At 35.5% G+C, this 25,323-nt stretch overlaps 1 protein-coding gene across 1 annotated transcript in view; it reads right to left on the bottom strand.

Moving 5' to 3' along the window:
• LOC107716625 (cadherin EGF LAG seven-pass G-type receptor 1-like) overlaps window positions 1–25,323 on the bottom strand; it is a 47,782-nt gene that overhangs the window by 382 nt on the left and 22,077 nt on the right. Inside the window, exons 4-33 of the mRNA XM_016523118.1 lie at window positions 24,362–24,477; window positions 23,036–23,124; window positions 19,058–19,215; window positions 16,158–16,321; window positions 15,732–15,857; window positions 14,348–14,514; window positions 14,041–14,226; window positions 13,495–13,608; window positions 13,235–13,409; window positions 12,799–12,940; window positions 11,347–11,467; window positions 10,249–10,432; window positions 9,760–9,861; window positions 8,923–9,017; window positions 8,578–8,787; window positions 7,941–8,124; window positions 7,708–7,848; window positions 7,395–7,605; window positions 6,175–6,342; window positions 5,917–6,043; window positions 5,625–5,825; window positions 5,341–5,515; window positions 4,465–4,577; window positions 4,213–4,289; window positions 3,345–3,471; window positions 2,454–2,579; window positions 2,199–2,335; window positions 881–975; window positions 656–799; window positions 334–546 (exon numbers count right to left, since the gene is read on the bottom strand). Of these exons, the coding sequence (XP_016378604.1) occupies window positions 334–546; window positions 656–799; window positions 881–975; window positions 2,199–2,335; window positions 2,454–2,579; window positions 3,345–3,471; window positions 4,213–4,289; window positions 4,465–4,577; window positions 5,341–5,515; window positions 5,625–5,825; window positions 5,917–6,043; window positions 6,175–6,342; window positions 7,395–7,605; window positions 7,708–7,848; window positions 7,941–8,124; window positions 8,578–8,787; window positions 8,923–9,017; window positions 9,760–9,861; window positions 10,249–10,432; window positions 11,347–11,467; window positions 12,799–12,940; window positions 13,235–13,409; window positions 13,495–13,608; window positions 14,041–14,226; window positions 14,348–14,514; window positions 15,732–15,857; window positions 16,158–16,321; window positions 19,058–19,215; window positions 23,036–23,124; window positions 24,362–24,477 (4,388 nt within the window). The remainder of the gene's footprint in view (window positions 1–333; window positions 547–655; window positions 800–880; window positions 976–2,198; window positions 2,336–2,453; window positions 2,580–3,344; window positions 3,472–4,212; window positions 4,290–4,464; window positions 4,578–5,340; window positions 5,516–5,624; window positions 5,826–5,916; window positions 6,044–6,174; window positions 6,343–7,394; window positions 7,606–7,707; window positions 7,849–7,940; window positions 8,125–8,577; window positions 8,788–8,922; window positions 9,018–9,759; window positions 9,862–10,248; window positions 10,433–11,346; window positions 11,468–12,798; window positions 12,941–13,234; window positions 13,410–13,494; window positions 13,609–14,040; window positions 14,227–14,347; window positions 14,515–15,731; window positions 15,858–16,157; window positions 16,322–19,057; window positions 19,216–23,035; window positions 23,125–24,361; window positions 24,478–25,323) is intronic.

Raw genomic sequence — 25,323 nt, 5'->3', positions numbered from 1 at the left:
ACAATATAATATACAGAATATTTGAATAGAACACAATATATATAGTTTCAAATATATATAATTTTTTTATAACTATATATTTAAATATATATTTATTTAAATACAAATATATAATGTCATAGATTATTACATTATTATAAATATTATCTATTAAATTATTACATATTATTTTAATGTTATAAATGACTAACATATATAAAATACATGTATTATGCATGCATGAAGAAAATTGATTTTTCAAGTACTAAAATAGTTCAATCTTGTTAAGTGTTCTTTTTTAGGTCAAGTTTTTTTAGTTGTAGTAATTTTTGTTTAGTTTTAGTTGTCGCTCACCTCTTCTGGGTAACTGGTTGCTGTTTGGCTGACTGGGTGGACTCTCACTTTGAGACACATCTCCATTGTGATTTAATTTATTCCCTTGATGAAGCTCCACATTCACTTTTGTTTCCACCCGCAGTTTCTCTGGACCGCCCGGATCCTCACTTTCACTGGCTGTGGGTGGCTCCTCCGGCCAGTATGGCTTCCCTTGACCGGACATGGCATCAACTTCAGAACAACATGATTAAAGTTATCAAACATCCAAGTTTAAATATGAATAAAATGAATAAAACACGTAAAAGAGCAGGTCAGAGGTCATAGAAGAGGCTGCAGGCACCTTTAGGTGTGCTGTGGATGGGCGTTCTCTCGTTATTCCATTTGGTCCTGGAGTGCCTGGCCTCATCCTCACTGTCTGAGGAGTGGGAGGAAGCGTAGGAGCCGCTGTGTTCATCCACTGAGAGCTCACTGTCCGAATCTGAATCTGAATAATAACAGAAAATGATTATTCAGAAGTTATGACACCAGCTGAGCCTTCAATGGTCCGTGTTATTTCTGCCCTCACCTTCTGCCGTTTTACTCTTGTGGAAAAAGAGCAACGAGTCTCCTTCATCATGCGGCACATTTCCACCATTAGACGATATGCTGCGTTTCTTCTCCCTGAGTGAAAAAACCCCCCATCAAATCTATGCATTATTACTGAAATACTGTGAATTTGTATCTATCATTACATTAAGTGGAGTCACACTAAAGTTATTCAGTGACAGTAAGTTGCTAGTGAAATGTTCACAAATGCAGCTGCCAATATGGCAATATTACAAATATGACAACCAGGATTTCTTCTTTCGTTAGTTAATAACATTTTCTTTTTAAATGCCATATTCTTTATTGCTACACTTTGTAGTTAGAAGTGTGTCAAACACATGAATCAATACACATTGGATCTAATATGTGATCCATGTAACATGGTTATGGTAATAAATACTGTATGAGTCATAAATATGGCTAAAGTGGCCCCATTGATAGTCATAATGAACTTAGTCTCATCTAAAGACATGACCTAAAAACCGAATTCCCGAATACTTGATTCTCATTTTAAGAGGTTAAGGAGGAGGTATGGAGATATTTTACATTAGCATTTCAAATTAAACATTGTTTTATTACACGGATGTTTAAAGGGGTGGTTGATTGCGATTTCACTTTTTTAATTTTCATACTATAGTTATGAGAAGCGTTATACATGGACGCGCGTGTGGTTGCCGAACTGTATTAAAGCTTTAATCAGAATAAAACCGTATATTAAAAGCTAACATAAGCAGTAGCATTTACAAATAACAGCGTATCTAAAAGTATGAGACAACAACAAGCAAAAAACATAGGCCTACCATTAAAAGCCGTGCTTGCACAGGTTCTGCACGATCCTCTTCAATAATATCCTCTGCGTCTCAATCGGGCTCAAATTGATAAGCAATATAGACGACGTCATTGTTTACAATACAACCGGAGCACATGCCGCTATGTTGAGGGGCGGGACATTTAGACGCACGCTAGAGGCGGTTTAGCCAATCACAACACACTGGGCCAGCTAATCAATCAGAGCCCATCGTGTATTTCTGAGGGTGGGACTTCATAAAAGCAGGAAATGATCAGTGCGTTCAGAGGAGAAGGGACAGAGGGATGTGGAATAAAGGGAAATTATGTGAACAATTATGCGTTTTTTAACAAACGAAGCATTAACACATGTTAGACTGCACCCCATAAACACAATCAAGCCTAGAAAAAAACCAGTCAACCACCCCTTTAAGAAATACTTGATTCTGATTGGTCAGTCGTGGCATTTAATATAAAATAACTCAAATCGTAATTCACTCCTGGTGTATTACCTGAGTGTGGAAACAAGGTAGCTGCTGCCGTGACTCTTGCCTGATCTAATAGAGCTATCTAGAGATACAGAGGACTCTCCAATGGTGGTCCGGTACAGACCTCCCTCCTCTGTATAGACGTCACCATTCAGAGAACGCTGGGACGACAGAAGAAGAGATTCACTGTCAGTGATTCATCAGTAAATCAATTGTGCCTATACATGAATCTTTACATTTTTAATGAACTTCTTAATTTAATGTATGTGTCAAACTCACTGTGAGTAAGGTAGCCCTTGTTGTACTGGGCTCTTCAGCTGGTACTTTCTTCCCTGTAAAGACACTTTTCAGGTTCCTCCTCACGTCTTTGTTGAGAATACAGTGGAAGAAGAAGATGCACATGCCCTGGAATGAAAAAAACACACATCATTACTGATTAATTACATACATACAAATTTGTCATAATACACAAGCAAAATTGTTTGTTAAAGAGAGCAATCCAATTCCTTATGGTTTGTATAAAACACATTAAGTAATTCCCATTAATTAATTCCCATTGTATTGTGTTTAATTATCCATGTGCCAAATATTTTTACATCATCTTTTTTATTTGACCTTTCTTTTCACGTATTTTTTACTTCACTATTCTCTTTCTGTATTGTTTGCTTATTGGCAACAACAACCATAATTGTTATTATTTAATTACTATATTTGCTGACAATTGTATTGATACAGTATTGTTGACTCTAACTTGACTCGATTGTATTTAATATTACAATTAAAAAAATTTGTTATTTATTATGATTATATTATTTTATCTTTAATAAAAAACTACAGAAAATAAACAGTAAATAAAGAGATAAAATAAGATGAGTTAAAAATAAAAATATAAAAAATGTAAAATTAAATACAATCAAGTCATGTTAGAATCAACAATGCTTTACTTACACAATTGCATACACTGTCAATATATGCACATATGTTTTTGTTGCTAATAAAATAAACAATACAGAAAGAAAATAGCAAAGTAAATAAAGAGAAGGTAAAGGTAAATATATAATTTATTTAAACTTTAAATATATGTAATTTTTTAAATATAGGCAAGACGTCCCAAATTTCTCTTCTGACAAACAGTGATCATTATTTACACAGCACAATGACCATATGCACCTGCAAGCAGCTGAGGATGGCAGAGAGGTAGTGGAAGGACAGCACATCGCTGTTGACTGCCATCAGACCCAGCAGCCAGGTGGCGCTGATGAGCAACAGGAGGAGGAAGGCCACTCGAAGTGCAGAGCTGCACAAGAGCAAATGAGAATGATGAAAAAGATTTGGGTTCACCTGCTTCAGGCCATTTGTGTTTCAATATTGTTCATTTTGACCTTTAAAGGGGTCATATGATGCGATTTAAATTTTTCCTTTCTCTTCGAAGTGTTACAAGCTCTTGGTGCATAAAGAAGATCTGTAAAGTTGCAAAGACTAAAATCTCAAATCCAAAGAGATATTCTTTATAAAAGTTCAGTCAGCCACGCCTACCTAAAACGGCTCGTTCTAACACGCCCCCACATATCTACCTCACTATGTGGGAAGATTTGCATAATGCCGCTCAAATGTTCACGCAAAGAAAAAAGGTGTAACTTTTCTTCTCGCTGTAGTATTGTTGCTGCCGCCATGTCGTGAAGACGCTGTGTGTTTCGTTGTGAAAGCGAAACTACTTTGTTTAGCCTTCCAAAAGAGGACGATATCCGCTTCGTCATGCCTAGAGCTGATCCGTGCTGGTCGCTGAGGAAATACATCAACTTTGCGCTGTGGATCGCCGGATCGGCTTTCACCATGGATGAAGCGGAGTCCAGCCCGGGGTCGTCACATGTGGTTGCCGCAAGCCCGCCGGACGCTCCTTCGTCGAATCCGCCGGACGTTCCTCACTCTAGTTTTTAACTTTAAACTGCATAAACACATTTCATTACACCAAATACACTAAATAATGTTCTTTTTAGCAACATCATATGACCCCTTTAAGCTTTCTCACTGGACTTACATTGCTCCCGACTTTTCTGTTCGTTGGCGCCGTCCACATGAGGCTTTGGCTGCCAGCACAATTAGGACTATATTTATCTGTTAAACAGAGGTTTGTTTTTCATTATTTAGCCTACTCAAAACCAAATTCATCAGTTGGGAGATGGAAAGGAAAGCAATTAATTGCTTTTGTAATTAATTGTTCCAATTAATTACAAGGAATTGTAATTAATTGTTCCATCGTGTTCAACAAGATTCAAATGCCCAAACTGACCAGCACTACTATGGAGATTGGTCCTGTGATGCTCCAGATAAGAGTGTCATAAACAGAGAGCCAGCAGAAATCAGGGTTTCCATAACCCTGAGGATCCAAACCCACAGCCAGACCTGACAAGAGACAAATAATCAGCAATGGTGCACAATCAAGATGTGAATTACAGGGGGTTTGTGTGGTCAGTTCGGTGAATTTTGACTAAATATTGGGAAGAAAATAAATGTTCTTTGATTGTCAGCAATTTAGTGTACTCTGCTGTTTTGGGTCAGTAATATTTATGTTTTTGAAAGAAGTCGCTTCTGTTCACCAGTTGATAGATAAAAAATCTATCAATTTTGTGAAATATTATTACAATTTAATTTAACTGTTTTCTATTTTAATATGTTAAAATGTAATTTATTTCTGTGATGGCAAAGCTACATTTTCAGCTTCATTACTCCAGTCTTCACAGTGTCACATCATCCTTCAGAAATCATTCTAATATGCTGATTTGGCACTCAGGGAACACTTTTTTTATTATTAATAATGTTGAAAACAGCTTTTGCTGCTTTATATTTTTGATAAATTAATTGTACATTTTTTTATGATTTCTTTGATTAATACAAAGAACTGAACTATTTGAAATAAAAATCTTTAGCAACATTTTAGTTTTTAATGTAAATTTTGATCAGTTTGATGCATCTTTCCTAAATAAAAAGTATTTATTTCTCAAATTAATCTTACCGACCCCACATTTTTGAATGGTAATGTATTACATATACAGTATATCTACATATACAGTGTATATAAAACATTAAATCAACTATATATTTTATAAATAATAGAATAAATGTGTCCACTAGACCTGTCTAATTTGTAAGCAACTAAGTTTCATACCTGTGATAATAGCAGGAATCCCCCAGCCGATGGCGTAGTAGAAGCGCATGTGGCCCTGGTTGATGTTACGCATCTCAGTCAGCATGCGATAGATGTGCAGCCCCTCCACAAACATCCAGGCAAATGCGCACATGTATGAATAATGTAGCAGAATGGCCACAACTGTACATACAAACTACAAATCAGACAAGAAACAGGTTTACTATTACACACAAACGTCTACGATAAATAAAATAAAATAATGCTGTTGATATTATAATCTAAAAACTCTCCCGGCTGCTCACCGGACTGTCGGTCTGATTGATGCCAGTGAGGAAGATGAGTTCAGAGAGGAAGATGGCGGACACCAGGTTCTTGTGGATGCTGTGTAGGTTGGAGTGCAGTTTGCGAAGGATTGCCAGCAGGAGGAAGGTGATGAGGAGGGCCACCAGAGAGGCGGACACTGTCGTGTAGGTCACCACTTTCAGTGGAAGAACATCACCATGCTATGGACAAGATGACAGCGTTCAAAAACCAGTTAGCTGGCTGTACACTAGCAAAAATCCATCCAAACCAAACTAGCTGGCTGTGTCTTACCTCTCGTTTGGAGATGTCCATGAGGACAGCAAAGCTGGTCAAGTGGTTGCACTGGCAGCTGATATGAGTCGAGTTTCTGAAGACCAGCTCACAACCTTTAGAAGACCAGGCACCTCCACCAGCAACCCTATCAAATATGAGCAGGAGGAATGACACAAATAAAAAAAAATATTCTATAATAACAGCACAAGCAGAGATTGGTTTCTTCTGTCCATATCATAAAAAGAAATATAATCTATTGATTGATTAAGGACTCACGGGATGGAGTGGTTCCAGTAGACGCACACAGGTTTGGTCCTCTCGTGGGTCTCCAGGAGCCTGAAGTTCAGGGTGATGGGTCTCTGGAGTGGGGTGGGGGGAGGTTCTCCGTCCCTGTGGACCACCACGCTTACTACAGGTGAGTTGATGACAGGATGAGTGGGCAGTCTGGGGATGTGTAGAGCACCAGATATGAAAAAAAGGACCAGAAAAAAAATCTGTACCATATTGGTTATCTGCCAATATTAGAGATTTTTTATTTATTTATCTATATCGGCTCATTTTAATGGAAATCCATTTCGGTAAGAAAATAATGCTTTGGTAAATCATGATTATGGCATAAAAAACTAAATTATGAGATGCTAAATCATTATTATGAGATAAAATGTAGACATTATGACACAAAAAAGTCGTAATATAAAAAAATTTAATGTAGACTTTAGTATGACATAATTTCGATTTGTCATACTCTTGACCTGTTTTTCTCATAATTTCAACTTATCTCATGATTATGACTTAGTATCTCATAATTTAGACTTTTTTTCTTATAATATTTGGCTTTTTATGTCATAATTTCTTTTTTCCCCCATAATCATGACTTAATATGTCAATTTTTACTTTATCTCAATTATGTCTAACTTGACTTCTTACCTCATAATTGTGACTTTTTTATGTCATAGTTTTGACTTTTAATCCAATTCTTATCTAGTTATGTCATAATTATGATTTACCAAAGTATGTTTTCTTTTCCATATGGCGAAAATGGGCTTCCTTAGATATTAGACACTTAATTGTTCTTGCTCATTTGCTCTATTTTTACATTTGGATTACCCTTGCCAACATCTAACACTCACTAAAAGATCATCTTTAAAACATCCTTAACAAATCTCCAAATAAATATAATTTTTTCATACTGTACATTATAATGTTGTTGTGTCACTTTTAGTATTTTGTTGTGTCACTTTGAGCATTTAAATTTACAGATTTTAATTTTTAGTATTTTAGTTTTTAGACAAAATGGTACCGGCTATTTCCCAGAATGAAAGTAATGATCAGCTTATCATGTCAACCAAAATTTTAATATCGGTGCATCCCTAATTATTATTTAAATATTACATGATATATTATATTATTATTATTATATATTATTATTTAAATATAACATCTCTTGAACAAGGAAATCTATTGTTTGCATGTAAAATCCCAGGCTGAAGTGCTACCTAAGACTGCGGCGGTCCGGATCATAACTCTCTGGAAGGAGTCGACCCAGAGATCTGTAGATCATCACCATCACAACAGCGGGTGGATCGGGTTGTTCTGCATGCCGTCTTTTCTTAATGGATGGTGTTAAATCAACAGTATCTGATCCATCAATACTGATGAAAGACTTAGTTGGTTCAATCTGGGCTGGAGGCTCTGTGGTAAAAGCATCTATAGTGTATAAGACATAATAAAGTTTAGTATTAAGTTTAAACATTGCACATTTCCATTACATTACTGATAATATAAAGAAACAAGTTTCAAAGTGAGAACCTTTGCTCTTTTTCGGCATGGTGAGCAGGTTTGGGAACACAACAAATGTCTCCAGTTCTTTTGAGTACACCTCCTTAATTTCCTGAAATCGCGGAATCTTGTCTTGGTTTGCAGTGGAGTCCAGAAAATCTAATGCACCAACTGGTTGTAAAGAAAAACAATACATATTTTTTATATCAAACTCTCAAAATTGAGCAGAGCAGATGCTACAGGATGGAGAACCCAATACTAACTCATGTTGTCAGTGACGATGGTGAAGGGTCTCAGGTAGGTCTTCCTCATGTTCTGTACCAGAGTGTTGCCGTACTCCTCAAAGTGGCGCAGCAGGTGTGCCGTCCCGCCATCAGAGCGCTGTATCTTCTCCCAGTGCTCCTTGTTGATCGGGTCAAGGATGGCACTTCCAGCTTTAATGATGTTCTACCACAACAAAGAAGAGTAATGTTCATTAATAATGGACTATAACTATCCACTGTGGTTTCAAAATAAAATTAATGCACATTAATTAATTTATAAAATAAAATACAAAAAATTATAAATTATTTAAAATATTTTTAACCAATTGTATTAGTAATTTTAATAATATAATAAAAGTAATAAAATAAAGTTAATTTAAAGACATGGGATCTGAATGTGTTTGAGAGTAAAAAAGATCTTTAAATTGCATACATACCCTTGATATATTTAATATGATCGTTTACATGCTTTCAAACTGGTTAAAGCTGGTCATTTATGGTCATTAGTTGGACCATCTTGGTTAAGACAGCTGGAGCTGATAGGTCATCTTGGACCCATCAGATTAAACTTGAATATAAAGATACTAAAGTCCTGTTAGATTCTGAAAATGTATGTGAAGGTCTTTGAGGTCTATACCTTGTTGAAATCGGCATCATGAGTGGCGGTGAGCTCAAAGCCCTGCTGCAGACTCTCATGCTCTAACACAATAGCCAGCAGATGGTAGGCCGTCCTCACGTCATTCCCAAAGAGACGATCCGTATGGTACGTGGCAGAGTGCAGCAGGCCCGCAAGGCTTTTTGATCTTTCTCCATCCATTCGAGAAGCATTAGTGTGAAGATCCTCGCTCTAAGCCACACATGAAGGAGAAAACACTGGTCACTTCTAGGATTGTGTAAAATGGAGTAGAATATTTAATAGTCAATTGTACAATTTCTTCCATGACTACAATTCCAACTTGTATCAACCAGCAGAGTCACAAACCTCTTTCTTTAGCTTTGAAAAGCTGAGGGAAGTGCAGTTGAAGAGCTCAGGTGGAAGCCAACCTTTATCATCGCTGCAATGACGGATAGCTGTGCCTGTCAAACGACAAATGAAGATATATTGATAAATTATTCAATTATGTAATAAAAAGATGAAAATTCCTACATACACTGCCAGTCAAACGTTTGGACACATCTACTTCGCTATTGCTAGTACTATTTTAAAAAAATTAATTAATTATAGAAAAATCTTAAAAATGGACAAAAAACTAAATGAAATATGGGATTTATGTTGGGACTAAAATATTTATTTATTTGTTTATATATATATAAATATATATATATATATATATATATATACACACACATACATATACTGTAAATAGTTTTATACTGAAATCCATTTAGAGGTACAATTATATATTAAAATACATAAATTATATGAATATAACTGTATATTATAAATATAAATAGAATTGTCTACAAAGATCAAAAGTTGCTAATTAATTAGGCCCAATTATATATATTAAATTATATAAATATAACTGTATATTGATTATTATAAACAAAAAAAATTGTAATTGTAATTAAAACAAAGATGATTGAAGTATGTTTTGCAGGAAAATAATTTTCATTTCAGTCTTTCTACTTCAAAATTTGACATTTAATTCAATGTGTTACTTGCCATTTTGTAATTTTGTAATCATTTTTTTGTAAGGATTTGTGAAATTTACCAGTAATTTCTATGTGAAAAGAATTTTCAGATTCAGTAAAGTGTGTTTATTGATCGTTTAAATTCTTGATTTGGTTAAAGAGAGTATAACTCATCTAGACTCACCACTGGATCCTTTAGGGCAGTTTGTGGCTGCAGGGCCACCAAACATGGTGCGGGGCCACCAGATACCATCTTCAAAGGCTTTGGGACAACCATCATATACCACTAGATAACAACCAAATGGAGTGAGAGTAAGGAAAACAGGAAAATCTTGCAAAACAGATGACATTTAGTGCCATTAACAAGGCTTGTTGCTATGTCTTAATGATAAGACTTTTTTAGGAGCCACAAATGTCCATTATTTCTAAACCTCACAGTCAGTCCAGAATACAGATACTCCATGCTGACATGAAAGCAGCCTGCTCATGACTGGAGTGTATTACACTTACATTTCATCATACTGTGAATGCAAATGTAAGCTAAAATTGAAAACAGCTTTTATATTTTTGCCCTTATTTATTCAATTGTCCAAGATGTTGTGAAGCATTTTGTAAGCAGTTTTGAAATGGTTAACAGTTAACTGATATCCTGGTCAGTTGACAGCACACATACCCACACATCCCCCGACTGTCACCTCTGCGAAGGGGTTGTCACAACGGTTGCACTGACGACCCACCACACCCATCTTACAGCGGCACTGGCCCGTTACAGCGTCACATGTCCGGGAATGCGCTCCAAGGTGAAAACAATCGCACGGGTAGCAAGTGTCTGCACCAAGAGGCCAAAAGTAATTGTCCTAAAAAAGGGAGGAGGAGAAAATAATGGTATTTTGTGAGCGTGAACTAATTGCAACCTCACAATTCTGGCTTTTTCTCTCACAACGGTTTATATATCACAGTTCCAACTTTTTTTCTCAGAATTGCAAGTTTATATTTAGAGTTAACATTTTGCAATTCTGACTTTATATCTCGCAATTTTGACAAATGTAGACAGAATTGTGACATATAAACTCAGAATTCAGAGGAAAAAAGTGTGAATTGTGAGATAAAAAGTCGCAATTACTTTCAGAATTTTTTATCCCAAGCTTTCATAGATTAAAAAGTATAAGAATTTTATTCAGCAAGTATACATTACATTCGATGCGTTAAATTTGTTTAAAAGTGACAGTAAAAACATTTATAATGTTGCAAAATATTTCTATTTCAAATAAATGCTGTTCTTTTGAACTTTCTATTCATCAAAGGTATTGCTGAAAAAATGTATCACATTTTTCACAAAAATATCAAGAGGCACAACTATTTTCAACATTGATAATAATAAGAAATGTTTCTTGAGCACCAAGAATGTTAGAATGATTTCTGAAAGATCATGTGACACTAATGACTACTGAAGATTCAGTTTTGCAGTCACAGTAAAAAATTGCACTTTAAAATATATAAAAATAGAAAGATAGATTTTAATTGTAACAATATTTCACAATATGACTGTTGTTGGTGAATTTTTATCAAATAAATGCAGTCTTGGTGAGTATGAGAGACTCCAAAAACATTAAACAAAATCTTGCCGACTTCAAATGTTCATACGGCAGTGCGCTTAATACAATAAAAGCCACATGGTTCAATTTATGTGAAGGGTGACTGTTGGATAACAACTAGAAGTCAATGGTGTCCCTTGAGCTTAATCGGGAGCATGCCATCACTTGCAGCTTACCTTGCAGCTACATTCTCCTGTGGTTTTATTACAGTCCCTTTTGAAGCCTTTGCTGACGTCGCAGTTACAGGGCCCACAGGTCGGGTATCCCCACCAGCCGCGAGCACAAGGTTGGTCCCCTCTGTGTGTGTGCGCAAACGCCAAATTAAGAGTGAGAAAGACAGAGAAAAATAAAACAGTGCAATAGTGCCTAGCGAAAGGCAGTTTAATCTTCAAACTTCACAGAATGAGACTCAAAAAAGCTTATATTGGGGACTGAGACTGATCGGAAGTTTGAAAAGGGGAAATTGGACATGAAATTCTGCTGTAGAATCAAAGCAGTAGATTCTGACTGCAAGGCAAACATGAAATTGCTTGTGTGAAAGCAATACATCATTCTAAGCTTGCTTCCTTTGTGATCATTCAAAAGAGAATCTTTTCATGGTAAAAGGAAGGAACAGAAACTAAATCATTTCAAAAATACACTGTTATTTTAGTCTCTTTTCTCCACTCATGGAAATTATCTTCTGTGTTTTCCTAATGTTTGTAAGAGTTTACAGATTGCCTTTGTCATTATTATTTTATTTATATTATGTAAAATGACATACAATGACATTAAAATCTGACTAAAAAAGAAAAAGAAAAGAAAATACACTTTTAAAACTCAAGTGATTCGGCTTTTTTATCTATAGTTCATCTTTAATGGATGAAAGTCTGGCTAAACAATTCCAGCAGTTGCATTATGAATAAAAGCCTTACAGTGTGGGCGTCAAAGACTTACCAGAATTAAAGGAAACACCAGAATTAAAGGATCATCATAACAATACCATCACAAACATCTGCTATCACAGCTTTCGCCACTTACAAACCTTGGCAGTTCATGAAACAGACCATCAGACAATAAAGCTGTTGTCAGTCAGCGTGTTTCAGCAAGTACCAAGCTTTAACTAAAAGTCCAGTGATTTTCTTAATCCTAACCAAATCTAGACATTAAAGGGATCGTTCAACCAAAAATTTATGCTCTGCAATTATTTCCAAACCTCTATGACTTACTTTCTTCTTCAGAAAACAAAATAAGATATTTTAAAGAATGTCCCAGTGTTTTTTGAATATGGAATGAAAGTCTGTATGGACAAAAACAGTTAAATCATTCTTCAAAATATATTTTTGTTCCACAGAAGAAATAAAGTTATGGTTTGGAATCACATGAGGGTGAATAAACGATTACAGAAATTTCATTTTTGGGCAAACTATCCCTTTAAATACTGACGTGGACCCTTTTTTTCACTTAAGGGATTGCAAAACGGTACATCTGATTGCTTAAAAAACTACCAGCACATCTTTGTTCAATGAGCTGCATGATTTGAGGCAGCCTTCATGTATGAAAAACAAATTAGGATGCTGAATTTATATCCCTAAACCTTAGTATGAGCAATATGAATGAATGAATCTAAGCGACTGAGAGATACTCACTTGTGCTCACAGTATTGGCCATAGTAATTGTGTCCACACTCACAGCTGTAGCCACGCTTGATGCTGGGTTTACGAACACAGGAGGAAATGTGTTCGCAAGGGTTCAAGAGACAAGCATCCACACAGTCCCTGCCGAAATAACCTGGGGAATAGGAAAAGAGAGAAAGAGAGTGTGTGCCACAGATTCATAAAACTAGACTCTAATATCTTAAATCATATACAGAGAGCTCTAAAAGTCTTGTTTTATTACGAGTTTATATGATGTTTTTTTATTACAAAACTTTTTATATTTATTTTATTGAGTGAAAATTTGAAATTGTAACTACTTTTGCTTTAAACTACGTCATTTCAGTTTAAATGTGGTCTCAAGCTTTTGCACCCCACTATATAAATACTCTAAATCTTTTTAGTCCTTTAGTAGCACTATTGGTGTTACCTGGCTCGCAGACACATGTGTAGGATGCCCAGTTGTCCGTGCAGCGGCTGTAAGATGGACACAGGTTGGACTGACAAGCATCAGGTACGTTACATCCGTCTTTCGCACGGATTCGTGTCGCAAGCCGTATGTTGATGTTGGCAGTGTTGGTGGAGGTCTCACCCATTCGCAAACCCTATGAGATGACCACATGACGTACCCGCGTGAATAACACAATACACAGCTTTAAACAATGTAAATGTACGTGTATGTGAGTATACCTGCATGCAGCCAGTAAATCCAGCCTGCACAGTGCCGTCTTTCTTAAGCAGTCCACCGATAAACAAGTTCCTCAGTTTAAGCCCGGGCAGCTCATTACCGATCTCTACTGTCCTCTAGACATCAAAACAATATCAAAAATATCTTAAACTCATGTTTTCAGAACCCAAACCACATGCCTTTATGTTTCTTATTAACTAATAAATGACAATGAGAATGAAAATTAGAAATGTTGCCTTGGCAATTAGATGAAATAAAATAAGTTTATGTTTTTTTTTTCCAGTTAATGTTCATTTTATTTCAAGTAGTAAAAATGTTTGAAGGTTTTGTAACTGCTAATATCTACTAAATATCCCAAGATTTTCAAAATATAATTTCCACCACAGAAATTGACGTTTAGCAACAAAAAATGGCAAAAATGACACATGTATGTCCAATGTTAGAGACTAGTAGCAGACAAATTAAATAAACTAAACAGTATGAAAAGTTTCAAATTTGTGTTTGAAGCAGATTTAGGTGGTCTATAAATAAATATTAAGATCATATACCTGAACCATGCCGTAGTCCAAAGACACGAGAGCAATATATTTAATGTCTTTGCCATCTTTTCCACTCTTGAGCTCGACGAGCACATGATGCCATTCACCGTTATCCACGGATACCTGAGGAAAATCTAAGAGTGCCACACGTCTGACCCCCAGAAACACCTGGAACCGAAGGTGTCTGTTGTTCACCTGGAAACACAAAATATGAGGCTGAGAAAACTAATACAAGTCTCATTTATCTGCTTTATTAAAGCAGGCATATCATGGAAAACATGATTGATCAAAGTGGATGACTGAAACACAATATTACCATAAGACTAATCTGGGAAAACTCTCCAGCACTGGCCTGTAGCAGAACGCCTGTGCTTTTTCGGGTGCGAAACATAAGACCCATGTACCAGGGAATAGCGATGGTGATATCGGTCTCGCTCCATGACACCAGCGCGTGGCCATCGAAATGCAGAGGGGTGGGCATAACTGTAGAAAGAAGACCATCAGACAGTTTAGATGACATCCAGACTAAACAAAGTTGTTTTACTAACTGAAGTCTGTTAAAGTATATAAGCACCACTTGATACTTTGACATTCCCTCCTGTCCTGAGGCACAGATAATCACTATCATTCGCGCACGGAGGAATGTTTCCCAGTCATCCCGGAGATTTCTTCATCAGCAATGCGAAACCAGTATCTTCAGGGCAAATATTTTACTTTCTTTATGTGAGGGCTGGACTAATGGAAATAACAGTTGTATATCTTAGACCCAGCCCTGGGAGTGTGACAGTAATAGTGGTGATACTCATAGTTGGGCCTTCTCTTCAGTTTTCCTCAATTTTAGGCCTACAGCAGAGAGGAAGATTTTGAGTGTCCCTTTTAGAGTCCCTGATCTCAGTTTGCTGTAGTTGTATGTTAAAGAGTAACCTGAATGGTCTTCAAAACATCTGCTTTTGTATTTCACTGAATAAAGAAAGTTATTCCGGTTTGTGGTGACAGGAGGAATTTAGATCTACTTCTGTTGGCAGTATTATGACTTTTATGTACTTCTGAAGTCTCATAACATGGCATGATCCTTCCATCCAATTGATAAGGAAAAATAAATAGAAAATGCGGGTTCAACCGGATTTCCCTGCAGGAAATTAAGTCAAACTAAGCTCACTGAAAATGTTAAGCCATTTACAACCCCATTCGCGCTTTCAAATCTTCACTCACTGTTAAGAGGGACTCTTTGTGATTAATGCACTAACTCAAATAGGTTTAGAGTGCAAAAAGATTGTGATATACAACATGTCATTTCCTGTAAAAAGAAGGACGGACGGACGGACGGACGGACGGACGGACGGACGGACGGACGGACGGACAGACAGACAGACAGACAGACAGATAGATAGATAGATAGATAGATAAATAGATAGATAGATACTGTTAACTGCTAAGTATGAGTCATTGGATTTGTGTACACGTTGGTATTTCAACGTGTATTTGTACACGTTGGTATTTCATTGGATTTGTGTACACGTTGGTATTTCAACGTGTATTTGTACACGTTGGTATTTCATTGGATTTGTGTACACGTTGGACCAAGGGCAAATCCAGGCAAAAGATGGGAGGCATGTCTATGTATTTGTGTCCATTAAGCAAAATCAAGTCAAAGGAAGAATGATTTACAGAATAGAGTAGGAAAGAGAGGATTATCTTACCATGTTCACAGTTCTTTCCTCCATAGCCTAATGGGCAGTTACAGGTGTGGGTGTTCCATCTATTCACACATACGCCTCCATTCTGACAAAAAACCTTACTACAAAAGTCATGTTTTGCTGCACAACCTGAATAGAATGGGAAAGTGCACTTTAAATATTAGGGTTGGAGTTTGACACCTTAATGGAGAGTTACAAAAGAAAGAAAAACATTCTTTAAAAAAAAAACAGTTCTATGAAAAATTCTCATTTAAAGAGGTCATATGCACATTTTTTTCTGTTGTTTATGTTACATTTTTTGGGGAGGTTGAGGAGGAAGTTTTGAGTCTTAAAAGTTAGAGTTTGTTTTTATAGCACTTCAAAATGCAGTATTTAAAAAAAATCAAGGAAGATTTGATTTGTCATGATATGAACCCTACAGTTTCTAACCTGCTGAGGTGCCATTGTTGGCGATAAAGCTGGCCATGTCTATGGGCTTGCTGTCGATAGTCAGGTTCCTAATACAGCCCACAAAGTCTCGCTTCTGTACAGGGAAATCCTCCGGGAGGTTTGGAACGCCACCCAGAAGTAGAGGTCCCGTAAGATCCAGTGACCTGCACACACATACAGAGAAAGATCCCTGAAGCCACAAACAGTCCCAAGCATTCTCCATTATAATGCTTAACACATATAAGGTTCACGTACGTGCAAATCTGAAAAATCCAGACCTTGAGGCCCATTGGGCAGAAAATAGATGACAATGTGTTCAGTGGCTTTTTAATTGTACGTCTTTTTGTCCTTTTAAAAGAGAAAGCAAAATCCCCATTCTCTCACCCCTCATTGAGTGTCAAAAATATGTAAACCTCTATGATTAGCTGTTAATTTGAAGGTGAAATTAGAGTCCATCTGTTCAGAGGTGTTTTCAGTCAGTGAGATGACTATCAGGTGTCAGTGCGTGCCCTGTTTTATTTAGAGAACAGGGATCGATCAAAGTCTGTTCATGTTTGTGGAAGTGAATCATGGCACAAACAAAGAAGATCTCTGAGAACCTCCGAAAAAAAGAGTTGTTGTTGCTCATCAGGCTGGAAAAGGTTACAAAACCATCTCTAAAGAGTTTGGACTCCACAGATCCACAGTCAGACAGATTGTGTACAAATGTTCAAGAGAAATTGGGTCATGCAGCAAGACAACGACCCCAAGCACACAAGTCGTTCTACCAGAGAATGGTTAAAGAAGGACAAGGTTAATGTTTTGGAGCGGTCAAGTCAAAGTCTGGACCTTAATGTTGTGGAAGGACCTGGAGCAAGCAGTTCATAGGAGGAATGGACTAAAATTCCTACAAGTCATTGTGCAGGACTGATAAACAGTTACAAGAAATGTTACCTGCAGTTACTGCTGCAAAAGGGGGTCACGCCGGATACAGAGAGCAAAGATTCACATACCTTTGCCACTCACATATATCACATACAATAAATAAAAAGAAAATATTTTTGTAGCACTATATATATATATATATATTTGAGGTCAAAATTGTACATAAACTTTGCAGTATCTGCAAAATGTTCATTATTTGACCAACATAAGAGGGATCATACATTCAATAAAATAATAAAAAAGTAAAATAAAAAAAGTTTCCAGGTTTTTGCATTATTTGACAAAAGCAAAATGCAGTTAATGCCCTTCTTAGCCAATTTTCTTTTAAAATATTTTTTTTATCCAGTATTATATGCTAACATCTGGCAGCAATGATCATATCCATCATATCTATCATACATAAAAAGGCAGTCATAGTATGAAAATAATCACAGAAGGGTCTTGAAAAAAGAGAGAGAACCATTAGAAAATAAAATGTGCAGCGCTATTAAAAGGAGTGTGTTTTATTCAGAACATTATTTTGTTATTTCTGCTTTATTGTAGCCAGATATTATGTGGCTTTGTATTTCAGCATCTGAGCTTCACATTGTAGTGGACTGCAGTGCATTTCATCTACAGTTCATATCGTGATCCATAAATCCATGCAGATCTGTGGGTTTATGGGTCAGCACTTACTGCGAGCATTTGGTCTGACCCCAGCAGTTGCATTTCAGAGGCTTTACAAACAATATCTCTACTTATCTCAGATGAAGCTTCACCATCTCATACTGCTCTGTTTTCCACACACAGAGACAATTAGCCTACAATGGAAAATCCCAGCTGCAGATAAGCCGGAGTGTGGTTCCATTGTAGAGCCTATAAAACTGGCTTGACATGAGACAGAGTGCAGATTGGTGGAGATTAGGAAAAAAGATGGAGCTGAGTGTAAGGGGAGTAGCAGAATGCTGTGTAATCTGCTGTAATGATCAGCTATTCAACACCCAACAGTAGTTAGCGTGCCTTTGTGCGCTCAAGTTCCTCTGTCCTGTCACACTCTCCCTTTCAGTGAACAATATCATGCCCTGAGGACTTTAGAAGGTGGAAACATGAATGAATGTGGGAGACGGAGAGAGTGTGAGAAGAAAGAAACAAATAGGGAGAGTACAATTTGTTAGGTAGGGATCACAACAAACATCTCACGTCAACATGAAATCTCAAATGAGACTATTTGCTAACTAAAAAACTCCATGAAATCAAAATAGTGTATTTAGTGTATAAAGTATGCTAACTAAGAAAAGAAATCTGCAGTCAACATGCAATTTTAATGATATCTTTAATAGATGGGGGCTTCAATAAATGTTTTCTGTCTTATTGTGCATCATTTACCACTAAAGTTTTTTGAAAGTTTTTTAAATAAATAAATAAATACATACGTACATAAATAAAAAGTCTTATTAGTATCAATAATAAAGTATCATTATTATCATTGATAATAAGATAATAATAATATTATTTATTTTAGGGCTGTCAAATTGATTAATCGCATCCAAAATTAAAGCTTGTGTTTACATGATATGTGTGTGTGTACTAAATAAATGAATGAAAGAAAGAATGAATGAATAAATACATAATAAATGCACAAATAAATGTTATTATTATTATTATTATTATTTGTTATTTTATTTCTTGTTGAATATCCTGTTTCACTTTTGAATACGGCATATTATAAAAGCAAAATGAGATGTAAAAGATGTTTCATGTTGACCTGTTTGGGTACCACAGGCCAAAATGTTTCCAGTCTTACTAATATCTTACATACTATTTTGAAAACAAACAAATAAACAATTAAATAAATATTTGGTATTATTATTATCAATAATAATAATAACAATAATAATCGTTGAATTGTTGAAAATCCTGTTTCACTCTTCAATATGCCACATGAAGTAAAATAGGTTGTAAAAGCTATTTTATGATGACTGTAGGAAAACACTTACTTCTTTTGGCCTGTTTGGGTGCCACGGGCTGCACAGCTGTAGTTCCCAATCTGTCCCCCAAAACGCAGAGCCATGGCCACATCACAGTCATCAACAGCAACCACAGCAACCTTTTCCTCTGAGGGGCCATGAGGGATGCCAAGACGCCCTATATTGGGCTTGAATAAAAACAAATGAAAATGATTAGCAACTTTCATTCAATGATTTTGATTACAGCTAAAATGTGGTGGTAATACAAATTTATTTTTGTTATCTGACAGGAAAAATAAAAGTAAAATAAGTATTTTCTAGTAAGTCTAATGTAAATATGTTATTTAAAGTAGCATTATTTTTCATACTAAAAATGCTTTTTTATACAAGAAAATATATAGATGCTTTTGTACTTTAAGGAAGGAGGTCCCTCAAGGAGATCTGTTTTTTGAAAACCCCTAAAATAATGTAATGGCAATCACACACATGTCGTCATTAAACATCGGTCTTAAATCTTCTTCTTACAGTAAATCCTGGCTAAGAAACCCAAAGTTAGTGGATCTGAACAGCATTTGTGAGTTTGGAGATAATAGGTCTTGTTTGTCTGTAATCTCTGAGATGATTGTTTACCACTCGGTGACATTCCGTGGCTTTCTCAGTTCATCTAATTGGATTATGCCAATGAGATGCTGGCACAGAGGAGATACCAGACAAAGAGAGCTCATCATTTTATGTAAAACCTCCCCAGAGACCCAAACTGTTTCCACAACACAGCCAAAATTTGTATTATCATCTGGCAACACCCTTCCCCCACGCAAGAGGTTTTTCAAATTTTCTCAACTCATTAAAATTGATTTTGTGGTGCGTATGATGTGCTGAGCTGCTCTTTGATGTCTGCCCTGTGGTGTTAAAAAAATGTGCAAGTGACAGTTGAACATCACTCGCTCCTGAAGACCGTTCATTACAGCGCTGTGGTCACTATTCAGACTTTATGGCAGATAGAGAGTAAACAGAATAACATTTCTAAAGTGTTTGTCAAATTATTGCGTAATAATAATAATAACATTATTATTATTATTATTAGAGTGTTTCTGTCTATAAATCAAAGGAATAATTGAATAAATAACTGTTAATATTTAAACTGTATAATAATAATAATAATAATAATAACAGTAATTATTATTATTATTATTAGTGCTGCTGTAAATAATGCAAAGGGATAATTAAAATACATAAATAATAAATAAATGTTAACACTTCTATTAAACTTTGCATAATAATAATCTAGAGTAATAATAATAAAATAACTGTTTTTAAATAAACAAATATTTCATATTATATTAATAATATTACTATAAATAAAAAAGAAATAGTATATATTATATTTCTATAAATAAATAAATATTTATATTCCACTTTTATATTCTGCTAAATAGAAGTATTTTAACTGTATGTATGCAATCTGAAAGATTCATCTTCTTGTTTTTGAAACTATGAGAGCACTCGGAATGATCCTTTTCTCCTTTACTAACTTTTGACAAAAAATTCACACATTAATAAATTAGATGTCAGTTTTAATATTTCTCTTAGTTGCTGCCAGACAGCAGAGATGAAGAAGGGAATGTGAGTAGACTGCTAAACTGATCAACAAGGAAAACCATGGGAGCATTCCTACACACTGAAGCACATCCAACTGGTCAAAGCCTAAAGCCAACTGTTCAGTCAACAACAGTCATATAGCTTTAAATATGGTGGGAAAAAATGGTTTGAGATGCCTTTTAACAGACCTAAAACCATCCAAGTATCAAGTTTCTACTGCTGTAAAAGTGGTTGTACGTCTCTATTATTAAAATTTTCATCAGGTGCACGACAATCTGTAAAGAAAAACATGCCAAAAAGAAAACTGATCCAGGATCAGAGTGCTGACAACCCTTAAGAGGTCACTGTTTAACCCAAACAGAAGCAAATAAGCAAATCATCATATTAGAATAATTCCTCAAGGATCATGTGACACTGAAGACTGGAGTAATGATGCTGAAAATTCAGCTTTGCATCACAGGAATAAATTACATTTTAAAATAATTGAAAACAGAAAACTTTATTACTTATTACTTTATTAACAACATTACTGTTTTACTGTATTTTTGATCAATAAATTCATCTTGGTGAACAGAAGAGACTGGGATAGTTTTTCATCATCAAATAATTTTTTGTTTGTAAAAATCGCAGCAGGTCGCCACTAGCTGGAATACTTAAAAGTATGAGGAGATCTGACACTTCAAAACATCACTGCATTACAGCTGCGTCCCGTTGTGTTTGCTTATTATTACTCAAGGTAAATATCTGAAAGTGTCTTGAAAAACACTGGAGTCCATAGACAAAATAACACACAGGAAAAGCAAAAGAAATCAAAGATCAATGGGGAAAGCAAAAGATAAATGGGGTCAAACAGAAGTGATTTACACAGTTTTTGAGTCACAATCGCATAGCAGAAAATTCAGCTGAATCGTGTTAAAAACATTTGAATGTCAAAATAGAGATGGATTTTGGTAGAAGATAAGAGATGGATTTTGGAACTTCACCCCAAACCTTACCATATGGACGAGGTTCCAGATGGAGCAAAACGTCATGAAATAAAAAAGCACATTATGGAGATTTACAACAATAGTCCGGGGTGTTTTTCTGTTTAAGTGCAACAGAAAAAATGTGTGCCATCTGGCGCTTAGAAACTCAGAGTGTGTTTTTGTAGTCCCGGATTAACTCAACAGGGGGTCTGCTATTGTCTGCGTTCCCCATATGACTACATTGAACTTGGACTCTTTAAGTGATGGGTTAAAGAAGAGCTACAGGCACAAAATAGCAATAATGACATACACATGGGGAGAAAAAAGGGCGCTGAGCTTAAGTAGACGGCTTTAGGGTCTGATTTTTCATAAGTGTTTTCAAGTGTAAATGGTGCTTCAATTCAATAATACACTCACTAATTTACATGCTACATTATATTAGATATATTTGGGCTGCAGTCACTGGTATTAATAACTTTTTTAGCCTTTCATCAGTTTAGTGCAACTTGTGTAGAGGTTTAAAAAAAATCAAAGAAATGATGGACCCTCAAAAAGTGAAACCCACAGCATGTTGACTGGCATCCCTCAGGGACGAATGTTTCTTTTGATGAGACTTCAGTGAGATTCTCTAAAGCTTTACTATGATTTAATTCAGGAATACTGTGACAGACTCAAAATGCGTATTTTTGAACAAATACTGTTTTAAAGTTAGGCAGCATGGAAATAAGGTTACTAAAAGGTCAGGAACATAAGAAGGGCTGATGAGAGCTTAATGTATTCAAGCAGAATGAATTGCTCGTGTAACTACAATATGGTAAGGAATTTGCAATTCAGCAACAACAAACAACAAAACACTTGAGAACTATTTGCCTTACAACACAAAGAACAAGAATTTAATACCATATTTGAATAATACTAACACTATGGGTTACAAAATACTCTTAAAAATGAGACACTGTGAAATGAGATGCCTGAGTAACAGAATAAACGCACTTAGCTTTTGGCAATGAAACATGACACATGAAGTATTACACACGCACCAAACTTCATAAATGCTGCATTTCTGAAATATGAGGGTCTGAAAACTGAACGGGATCAAAGGAGCAGAAATACAAGCTGTTTCTTTTGACTGAAGTTCTTAGAAGATACTGTGAACTTTGATACAGCTAGAGATGCCGCTGATATCATGTGTCTTCTTTCATGAAATATGGACACACTGATCTCATCAAGAAACACACGACTTGTTAGATTCTGACTTTCTCTAGCATAGGACCAAATACAGTTGGGTCTCAATTCAATAATGTATTTAAGAATGGATTCATGAAAGATTTACACAGAAAAATGTCTCATTTGTGTTTCATGAATGAGGCCCATTAGTTTTCCTTCACTGACTTTCCAACCACAACAGCCTCCATCTTCACTGTGTTCGGTACAAATGACTTACCTTGTTGTAGTAATGTAGATGCACTGTGCGCCATTGTCCATCACTAACCCCACCAGCTACAAATGGAGTCACTGCGGTTTTAGATTCTCCTAAAGAGAAATAACAGGAAAGAAGAAACCAGTTTTGCTGAAATTCAAGAAAGAGTAATTCTGCAAGTGATAATTAGATTAAATTATTTTTTTTAAATGTGTGATATATATATATTCGCACAACAACAAAATAATTATAAATATACAATTATATTTCTATAACTTAAAAGAATATTATAAGTAGTATATGCCTATATTTTATATTATAAATGTATTTATAGATTTTTTATTTTTATTTTTTGCTTAACACTTATCCCCAATATGCAATATACTGTAACACAATTCCCACATAACAAAAATTCCAAACTAATTAAAAGGGTCCAAAGCGCCTGGAGGATTTTAATTTGTGTAGCATTTTTCCAGTCTAGTGGACAAAATAAGTAAATCATTGTCGAGGAGATAATAGTGTGCCAGGACCTCCCATGACAGCACTTTCCCTCAGTGCATACAATGTCAAATATCTTAGTTGTTTATATCTCTCTACAATTCAATTATGTTGAGTGATGGCTAGCAAGCTGGGACGGACCTTTGACCTATGATGGGTTCATAATTTACCAGAATCACTGTGTTGTTTGATGTTTTACATTCCAGGACAGTGGAGGAAATGCCTTTCACTGTCTTTATTCTCAGCTCATGTGGACGGGTGACCCTCAGTGTTGTAGTAAGACGTAACAAGCATCTGCTTATACCAAGACGCTCTAGGGAAGAATTCCACTGTCGTATTTCCTTTGAAAACAATTCTGACCGGTTAAAGAGACGAGACGTGGTATTTCACGCACACTGACTGGACAGTAACTCTTGTGGATGTGTGAGGTTTGATAAAACAAAGGAACAGGTAGACAGAGGAAGTGTGTTTTAATGCTCTTTGGCCACCTGCTTCCTTTGGCACCGTTCTGGATACACACATACGCACTAATGTTTGAGAAATGACACTCAAAAAAGTTCCGATTCAAAACCGACTAAAACCCATTTAGTTGTTTGTAGTTTGAGCAGACACAAAACAAAACAAAACAAAATATGTAGTTTATTATTTAAAAAAAAATGTGACTGCAATATCTGTAATATCATAAAAATAAATAAATTAATTAATTAATTAATATTTTTTCAAATGTATTGGTTTCTTGATTTTTTTTTATTAAACAAAAGCACTGGGTACTATTCTTAAAATTTCAATCATTATTTAAATTATTATATATTTGAATTTTATATTAAAAATAAAATGAATCGTCTTACTTACCTGCAGAGAAGGTCAGCTGGATTTGCTCTTCAACAATTTCAATCGCAATGAAATCATGCCTTTCATTAAACCTGCCATTATATAGGAGCAGAGCGTTTCTCTCCCTGGTAGCAAACCTAAAAAAAAAATATATATATATATATATGTATTTAAAACCTTAATGATGACCATAATTAGTTTGTTCAATATGAACTTTAATGCATGATAATTAGCTTATTCAATTCAAAGTGTAAATTAGGATCCACAGGCCATTTTAAAAAAGTTTCATAAATTAGTTTTCATGTTGTTTACACCAGATTTATCATATTTTAATCAGACATTCCATTTGAATGAATATTCATTTCTGATCCACAGATCAAGAGCAGGAAAAAAAGCCCAGGAACATCCTAAGATCACTCACAACAAAAACATGCAGGCTTGACAGAAGAATTAAAAAAGGTAGGGAGTGGAGGAAAAGGAAGTGATAAAACCTGCCAAGAGACACATTTAGAGGTAATGACGCTGTAATTATATATATTTTTGCAGGGAGAGGTGTCAGATAGCACATGGAAATGGGGCAGACTCACAGGAAGTATGAACGAAGATGCCTCACCACACTCGGCATCCTGTTTTCATGTTTGCCATGAGAAGAACTTGTGTGGTTGGTATGCAACGGTCTTGCTAAAATTGCTAGATCGGTTACATGGTAATTAATAAATGCCATTATGGGAAAGTGAGGAGACGCTGAGAAGGTTAAACAGGTGTTTACCCTTAGAAAATAATTTCTCTGCAGGACATTTTCCCAGGACACAAGTGCACAAGATTTGCACGAGAATAATTGTCATTAACTAAACATGACATAAAATATATAAAAACGAAATAGAAATATGCAAAAAAAAAAACTGAATTTAAACTATCAAAACCAAATAACAAAAACTGAACTGAAATGTAATATATATATATATATATATATATATATATAT

This window comes from Sinocyclocheilus rhinocerous, unplaced genomic scaffold (assembly GCF_001515625.1).
Source record: "Sinocyclocheilus rhinocerous isolate Xijiao unplaced genomic scaffold, SAMN03320098_v1.1 scaffold1201, whole genome shotgun sequence".
In the NCBI taxonomy this organism is placed as follows: domain Eukaryota; kingdom Metazoa; phylum Chordata; class Actinopteri; order Cypriniformes; family Cyprinidae; genus Sinocyclocheilus; species Sinocyclocheilus rhinocerous.
The sequence above is the reverse complement of the archived record's forward strand: the minus strand, read 5'-3'. Positions and strand labels throughout refer to the sequence as shown.